This window comes from Pundamilia nyererei, unplaced genomic scaffold (genome assembly GCF_000239375.1).
Source record: "Pundamilia nyererei isolate P.nyererei 1_Seehausen unplaced genomic scaffold, PunNye1.0 scaffold00278, whole genome shotgun sequence".
Classification (NCBI taxonomy): Eukaryota; Metazoa; Chordata; class Actinopteri; order Cichliformes; family Cichlidae; genus Pundamilia; species Pundamilia nyererei.
In genome coordinates this window covers 625620-634630 of record NW_005187679.1, presented here as the reverse complement: position 1 = coordinate 634630, position 9011 = coordinate 625620, and the positions used below count along the sequence as shown (strand labels likewise).

The following is a 9011-nucleotide window of genomic DNA, read 5'->3' as shown; positions in this document are numbered from 1 at the left end:
CCAGCAGCTGAGCTATTTAATTATTTGATATTTAATTATTCTAACTGCTGACCAAGGCCAGGAGAATAAGGAGAATGAACGGGGCATTTTCTTAAAAAAGAAATATTACCCTGTTTAACAAAAGAAGTTTCTTGTCAACGTGTTGCTGCACAATACAAACAGGACACATTTATATATGAATTCAGAACAGTGGGATGCAAAGAGTTCCAACGGGATATAGGAGATGAATGGTTTAAGCTTGTTTTTTAAAAATCGAGTGTATTCTTACCCACATCTGGAAAGGATTTCCAGTTAGATGTTAGACAGGAAAAAGCTGAGAAAACCTTCAAGTCACAAACCTTTACAAAAACTCCTATACTCTAAGTACACTTTCACCTTTGCATTAGTGAACAGCAAAAAACAAACAAAAGGCAATTAATCAACTATTTAATTAAAAATTACTATTAAAAAAAAATCTGCAAAATAAGTTTTAAAAGCATAATAATGTTTTGAACTAACCTGACATGGCGAATTTAGTGAGTCAATTTCATATCAAGTTATTATCAGTTTACATGAAATATTTTTTCATGTAAACTTTTTGTCTGTTTCTGTTCTTTAATATGGACATTTCGTCATTTGCAAGGTCATTTAAAAAGAAAGAGAGAGGCAAGGATGGCTCCTGTATCTGCTGCAGGGCGTATAAACTGCTACCCTGATCTATAAAGAAAAACTGAACCTGTGCTTAAATCAAACCCTGATGCAGCCAAATGAAGAATTATTGTGTAAAAAGATTTTCAGTGTTATTGATCTTCTTTCTTCTTCCTTACGTTATATTCCTTTATTGATTTGATGGAGACTCTTTATAACAGCTTTACAAAATAAAATTATAATAAAAGAAAAATGACATCTACACGGGTTTCAGAGCATGGACAACATATGGTGAGCTTTGCAGAACACTGTTGTTACAGGATAACTTAACAACAGTGCAAACAAAGATTCTTATTTGCAAGGGACATGACTTTCAATGACTCCGAGGTAAATGTAAATTATAACTGTGACACACTAAGGCTGAAACATCCTTAGAAGTGATCTACTCGTACACTTCTGCTCACTACACTCTTTGTAAATCCTTTGGGTTGTGACTTTACTTTGGACTGTAAATGGCATGACTGTAAACGCCGTTGCAGGTTGTTATTATTTTTATACCTTTAATAAATCGGCACTACTGCTCTGTTAAAATATAATTTGTCAAAATTAAGTGCTTCATAAAATCAGACCTAAAAGCAGTGAGAGCAACAAAGATGAATTTTTTCATGAAATTAAAAAAAATGACAACAAATCCTGAAAAACTGGCAAGTAGATTTTTTTATTGACCGCCTGTACATGAAGCTCGTGCAATAAGCAGTCACAGCCGCATATCAGATTAGGACAGAAAAATACAGCAATTCAATGCCTAGTCTCTGAGGGCAACAAAGAAAATCTGATGATAGCATTATGTGATATTATTGAATTTCATAATGCGTTCTGTTCGTGACCTGCCCATGCTGTGTGCAGGAGGGGCTGCTGACGTGAAAAGAGAGCAGGAGGGTCGGGCTGAAATCACAATAAAAGGTGGCTGGAGTCCGCTTTTCATCCAGTGCTCCACACGCCAGGCAACTTCTGCTGCTGACTGCAACGTGAACCAGACTGAAGGAAGTCACATCAAAGGTAAGTTACAGTTTTTGTAGCCTTTAAAGGCATGCTTTCAAATAGTTTTGTTGTCATGTTAATATTGTGTTTTTTTCTTTCTCAGATGCAGAGGGGCTTTGGGATATTTTGCATGTCGCTCATCTTTTGTGCAACTCTTTCCGAGACCATCGGGCTAGTTGTTGCGGTAAGCAGTTCAAAATTCAGTACAACCTTAATGTTAACCTCCCACTTAAATTTAGGTGCCAAGAATCAATGTACCAATAAAGACATAAAGACAACAGAGACTAATAGAAATGTCAAAATGATATCAAATATCATTATAAAGTAATCTATTTTAGTTTACAACAAAATTTTTAAGCAGCCAATCACAAAAATAAAATGTGTATATGTGAGTATATTAGTAGTAAAAAGTTCAAATCTTCAAGTGAATGAAGACAAAACAAGCTAAAATCACAGATTCACAATGAAACCATACAGACCATGACCAAATCCAAGAGCTCAAACTTCCCAATAGCAGACGCTACAACATGTAACACAAAGATGCAGGTGAGGTTAAATTCAATTCAAGGAACCAACCCATGATTCCATGATTTCCAAGAGACCCTAAATAAACCCACATTAAGAATCCACATGTAAGAAAACTAAGGGGGAAAAAAACATATTCAGAAATTTACTAGGAAAGTAAAATACACAAACTCCCTGCAGGCATATGACAAGCCTACAGACCATGACAATAAGGATGTTTTACATTTAAGAAAAATGTTCTTAGATTTACACATCAAAAACTCATTAAAACTGTCTCCTTGTCCTTTAGCTGCTTATTGTATCCATCTTTACATCTTGCAGGCAAAAGAAAAGCGAGGCTGGACTATGAACAGCGCTGGCTACTTGTTAGGGCCCCGTAAGTGTACACACACACACACACACACACACACACACACACATGCACGCACACACACACAGAAGCTTACATGCACACACCAGCGCATATTGTTTTGTGGTTGTTCCAGTAACGTTGTTTACAAAAGCCTCATTAATAGTATGTGGTGAAATGGCCCAATGCTAATTTAGTGTTATTTAAAGATTATCATGAGTGACTGTTGGGTATCCAGTTTTGTGTGTCAAGGTATATATTCTTACCAGCTGGAGTTTGAGTCATTCCAGGGCAGGAACCCTGAAGAATGTTGTCCCTTTGTGTGCATGTGTGTGTGTGTGTGTGTGTGTGTGTGTGTGTGTGTGTTTTGTTGTGTGCGTGTGTGTGCGTGTGAAGCCCAGGTAAAGGTTGCTCCTGCCTCATCCTGTGTTTCAGGTCGTATTGATCACCTAATTCAGATAAAGGATTCTCCCAGTGCCAGAGGCAGAGACGAGCTGGTCACTCAATGTAAGATAGAAACATACAGCTGCTGCAGGGCCTTGGGGTCACCAGGAATTGCTTTGTTTAAACATCACACCTTTTAGCTGCTTTTGTTTCTTTGCTTATGTATACAAATGTTGCAATTCTGTCTGTGCTTTGAGCCAAGTAACGCATTGATGACCTCAAGAATGAGTTAAGGAAGGTTTAGCATACAGCATTTTTGAGACTTTGGAGGATTACACTCCAGATGCATCGTGTTGACAGAATGGGAAGAAAATACGATCGTTTAGAAGACTATCGTCACGTTCACTGCAGAGAAGATGTAGCACTGACTAACACAGAGTTTTCACTGTGATATCCGAAATAGCAGTACAGCTGACAAAGAGCTGATAGCCCAGTAACTTAATTTAGAAGTTTTACATTTTTTAATATTATCAAAAATATTTTCAAGTCATGCTACCAATTTATTTTATTAACAATTTGCTGATAAAAGATTGTATGTAAAGATCAAAACACAAGGTAGATCCAATAGGACCTTTTTACCCTGGATGGCAAACATCATTAAAATACCTTATTTTTTCATGCCAGGGTCTCACATGTAAAACTTTAGCTAGACTTTTAAAAGCACACAAAGAGAACAGGGGGTATTAGTTCAAGGACTACTTTAGCTAATGACGAAGCCCCCAATTAGAGTCAAACAATTGTCACATGTAAAAATCACTCAGAGTAAATGACAGCACTGAAGTATGTGGGCTCACTATAACAACACGTAGCTGGTGAGTAATGTTGCAAAGTGAGACAAACTGGCCTGATACTGTACATGTTTTCCATTCTTCAAATACAAATATGAGCCGATATAATAAATTCAACTCATGTGAGCTTCACATGTTAAACTACAAATCTCAGTCAGGTTGCTGTCTGTTCTTTAATTTCAAAATATCACAATAACATTTTTAATTATTGGTCTAGCTTAAGAATACTATGTAGTACAATAGTACAGTTACCGTTATTATTGGAATTGGGAAGAGTATGATTAGTAATTAAAGCAAATTAAAAAAAGGAAATGCAAATATTTTTAATTTACAATTTTAACCGGAGGCCACTGAACTCTGCACATGCTACCTCAACCTGCTCTTTAGGCACATAAAAAACAAATTAAAATGTAAATGTGGAGACACACCGACAGTCTACAGCACACTACCATGGCTAAGTAAAACCCTCTGCTTGCCTGTTATTTTATGTTGATTTTCATCATCACTATTGTTTCAGTGCATTTACTTGTCTGTTAAAACTGCCGTTCAACAAGTGTGCTTTTTCTATTCCTTCCATCAAACCTCTACTTACTGCAATTCCATGAGCCAAGCCCTGCAGGTGGTCTGTACGAGTTTGGAAAGTGAACCAAACAATTACAAACCAAATATCATGCTGAAACTGTGTGACGTGTGAACAATGTCCTTTAGAACTTCTTACAGGAATCAGGTAGCGGTGTGCACTGTGTATGTGTGTGTGTCTGTTGTATGATGCCTCTAAACCAGTGGGATATTTGTACGTATTTTCTGTTACATACACAAAACTTTAACCATTTACTCCATATTATTTTTACTTTGTCAATTGTCATTTTCACCTTAATCAAACAGAAAATTAAATGTCACAGCCAGTATATTAAAAAATTAAGCAGCTGAAAAGGATTATTATTATTGTAAGTACATGAAAATTACACATAAATCACATTTACCAAAATGTTAAAATTGCTGAATTTCTAGTGAACTGAGCTGATAATGGGAATGAACTAATTAAATGCTTAGTTGGGCCATCTGATGTTTGTATGAGCGCATCAACTGCGATCACTCCTCATTATCCAGATGGACTAGATGGACTACATGGACACACGAGACTAGGAGACAAGCCGGGTCTGGCTGGGAAGAGGGACATAGGCCAGGAGGAGGACTTCAGAACAGGTCTGTATGTCTCACAAAGAAACACGACAATCTTTCTTCCTCTTAAAGAAGATATTTTATTTCAAGTGTTATTTAACAATAATCAAAAGGTATTTTATGATGTATCTTCTTGGTTAATTTAATTTGATATACTGAATGTTTTGCTTTTATTACTGTTTTATGTATAGCTGTCATGTTGATTAGCCACCTTTAATGTATAAGGAACACTGAGGAAGGAGATGGTAGAGGGGAGACCTAAAATGCCTTGAAGAAAATAGGAACTTGTAGTCATTTAAGTCCTTTAAATAGCCCAAAAGAAGAGGAGCCACATATATTTTAAAGGAAAACAGTGCAATAAAGCCTCAAGTTCCTAAACAAAATAATACCCCAGATTATTTATTGATGTATTATTTAATATTTTGTGTCTTTTACAAAAAAATGCTAGTTTATATTTTGGAAACTCTGGAAATGTTTTATGTGCTTTATGATCATTTATCTAAAACGCTGAATAAAGAAATCTAACAAAAACAAATAACAGCAAAAATAAGACAAGCAGTGCTTGTACCATTTAATCTAAAAAAAAAAAGACATCTTTTAAAGCATACCAAAATTAAAGCGATCTCTCTCCTTTCACCGCGTCATAAAGTGTCATAAAGATTTTCCATTCATCAAGCCTTTAAATTACTGTTGTAGAAATCTTCACTGGTTTTCAGCAGCGAAACATTTCCACTGCAAGGGACTAAGGCTGAAAGCAATAATCACAGAGTGTGAGGGCTAGTCAAACTAGGATCATTGGAAGGTGAAATGTTTTACATTTTTACGTTTTTGTTTTTTTTTAAAGAAAGCATAGACACATCTACTTTGTATGGAATTCAGTAGCCTTCATGTTTCATTCCCATTAACCTTTGTTCATGAGTTCACAACTGATGCTTTGTTTAAATCTAATACTCCTACTTGTATTGTAAACCTTAGTATCTGAGAGAATTTCATTTCTCTGTATGATCTGTGTATATCAGAGCTCCTGCCATTTCAACCTGTCATTCTTGCTGTACCTCCACAGGCGCCCTGAGAATAGCAGATGAAGAAATTATCCACACTGTCATTGACTTCTTGTCATACCTCAAACTTAAAGGTATGCTTCTCACTTATTTGAAAGCGAGGGGAGTTCATGAACAAAATAATACAGGTCTGCATACAGAAGTCACTGCAACGACAAACTCTTAAAAGCACACCAAAGTTTGATTAGCGAACTTTTTCAGGTCTATATATCGGTCCATTTGTTAAACATGGAAATATTCTTTCAGTGATAGAATCTTCATTTTCTATTGAATTAGCACACAAATTACCCCATGCACAAAACTAAATGTGAAAATGTAATGTTGCATATTTGACTTTATGACATCTAGAGGTGTGATAATATTGAAAATTGTTTAATCTAATCATACAATAAAACATACAAGTTTATCATCAGATCAAACCTGGCAGGGATCCTGTATAGCCATGTATACTGATAGTATTATTACCATGTCAGAGACTGTTCAACTGACTGCTAGTGCAGTATTTCTAATCAGCCAGTTGCATTGCAGGAACTCAGTGATGCACAAGTTGGCCTGTTGAATTCTGCATCTACAACATGAAAATGTGAATCCATCCAGCCTTGTGCTGAAGGTTCAGGCTGTATGTCTTGGCAGAATGGTACCAACTGATCATATTGTTAATGACCATGTCCATCCCTATGTTACCAACAGTGTACTGATCCTCTAACAGGATAGCGTGCCATCTCACAAACTCACCTCAAACTGATTTCTTGAACATGACAATGAGTTCACTGAACTCAAATGCCTCCACAGTCACCAGATCCCTCATGTGATAAAATCATGTCAAAATTTTCTTGTCATGTCCAAAATCTCAGGATAATACCTTGATGATTCAATGCCACAAAGAATTAAGGCAGTTAGCAAGGTGAATCTAATAGAGTGTCTGCTGAGTGCAAACAAACAGAGGTATGATAAAATGAAAAACAACTTTCTGCCTATTATGTCTCAGTATTGATGTTCTGTCTGTTCTGTTTGTGCAACATTACAGAGATGGGAGCCTTGGACAGCCTGCCTCCTTCTGTCACATCAGATGAACTGGCCAATCCCTAAGGCTTTTGCTTCTCTGTTATAATTGTTGTGTTTCAACTCTTCTCTGGACTCCAACTGCCATAAATGTATTGTAGCTCCTAAATGTTACAATTGTGTAGCTCCTAGCACACTGGTAGGTTGGTAGATTTGTTCTGGTACCATCTGACTGACTGACTGACCCTCAATATCAGATCTTTCTCCTCTTGTGTAAACAAAATTTTATATCCTCTTAAAGCCAGTAGTTGTGTGCTGACTATAGGTGGATCTACAGAATTGGTACTTTTGTATAAAACAACTCTATATTATCACCAGAATATACTATTATGTGTTTTCAGAGAATGGAGTGAAATAAAATAAATGGCACTAGACTCACTGAATAATTTGAATTTATTTCCTTCTAACAGTCAATTACACTGTTTATCACTTACATTTTAGCTACAATTAGTTTGTAACAAACATGCCTACACCTCTTTGATGTATGTTAAAAAATCTAAATTCAGAGTTTTACCTATGTAGTGTCTGCACGGTGTTAAGTGGTGACACTGGGGCCTTCCTGAGAATTACTGACGCCACAGGAGATTTCTTAGTCTCATGACGACTCTCTATGCTCAGCCTTTGACTTGAAAATTGAAGGTCAAATAGTGCGCAATGACGTAGCTCTGACCTACACTCATTTAGTAATGGTTAGAGACAACCTGTAGCAAGTAAGTCTTGACACTCACACAATAAAATAACACAACAGTTGTTGGTGCCAAATAACCCTGTGGCACGGCATACAGGATATGACAAAACTCAGGAGTGAATAATGGCCCAGTTACGCCCAGCCAATAATTGACCAGAGGATCTGCATCAGTGGTGTGGTCCTGCCTGGAGCGTCAGCTGGTGAACCAGCCAGGTATTTCAAACGTGCCTTTGTTCCCACTACTTTTAATCGAGGTCCCGTTTAAGCACATTGCCATGGGCCTCATTGGGCCATTTCACCAGAGTGCAGCGGGATATCACTTTTAGAGTTGGATGTCTCGAGACCAATATTGTTAATGACCAAGACCAAGACCACTTTTATGTGGTCTTGGTCTTGTCTTGGTCTCGCTGTCTCGGTCTTGCTATCTCAGATCGACATAGTGGTCGGGAGATTTGGAGTCAACAGTATCCGTGACACACAACGTAACGTTCGATAATGTGTCATGCGCTCTAAGAGCCGTGTTTAGAGAAGAGTCGACTCCCATTGAGCAAGATCCGGCTCCTCACTTAATTTCCTTTCGCTGCTCAGCTCTCACACAGTGGCTCAGCTATGCTCCAATCCCTCCATATTGTGGCCAATCACATGCGAGGATATAGGATAATATCATTATGTGAAAAACAGAGAGGGTGAGAGACGCGACAGTCAAGAGGAGCGTGTGTCTGTCCTCTCAGTAAGTGAGTGAGACAGTAGACAGGGCTGAGGAGGGCTGTGCGAGTGCAAAAACACATAAATATGCCTGACACCCGAAGCAGCATCTGGCTGCAGTTTAAATACTTTTTTGTCTCGGTCTCAATCTTGGTCTCGTCTTGACTTTGTCTTGGTCTTGACTCGGTCTGAAGCAGTGCTACTGTGCACCATTTCTGCCATGAGTGTGGAGCTGGCACTGATTCAAGTGGGCATCCCATGAAGAGATAATAGCTGACTAGCTTTGAGTTACTGTTCAGCAGGAAGCTGCAGAGGTGTGTTGGACCTGATTAAAGAAAACTGGGAGGAAGGTCCAAGCCCAGCTAAAAAAGAAATTCAGTACATTCTGGACCCGAGAGCAAAGCTACACACGTTGTGGAGGTTATCACGATAAAATTTACTACAGGCCCAAGAACTCCAGCAGTGCCTGTACAGCAGAGGGGTAAGGCTCAGATAATTTTCACCAAGAGACAAAGTGCTTGTATTATCCATTCTTCTAC

The 9011-nt window shown here is 37.8% G+C and overlaps 1 protein-coding gene across 2 annotated transcripts; it reads left to right on the top strand.

Moving 5' to 3' along the window:
- The first annotated feature begins 1618 nt into the window (after nucleotides 1-1618).
- On the top strand, nucleotides 1619-7446 carry gal (galanin/GMAP prepropeptide). 2 transcript variants are annotated; one of them, XM_005750564.1, is made up of 7 exons: nucleotides 1619-1686; nucleotides 1772-1852; nucleotides 2515-2569; nucleotides 2978-3049; nucleotides 4885-4980; nucleotides 6020-6091; nucleotides 7045-7446. In XM_005750564.1, the coding sequence occupies exons 2-7, from the start codon at nucleotides 1772-1774 to the stop codon at nucleotides 7104-7106; spliced, it is 438 nt and encodes a 145-aa protein (XP_005750621.1). In that variant the 5' UTR covers nucleotides 1619-1686; the 3' UTR covers nucleotides 7107-7446. The 2 variants fall into 2 exon arrangements, with proteins under 2 accessions (XP_005750621.1, XP_005750622.1); XM_005750565.1 differs by lacking the exon at nucleotides 2978-3049.
- Nucleotides 7447-9011: the final 1565 nt, after the last annotated feature.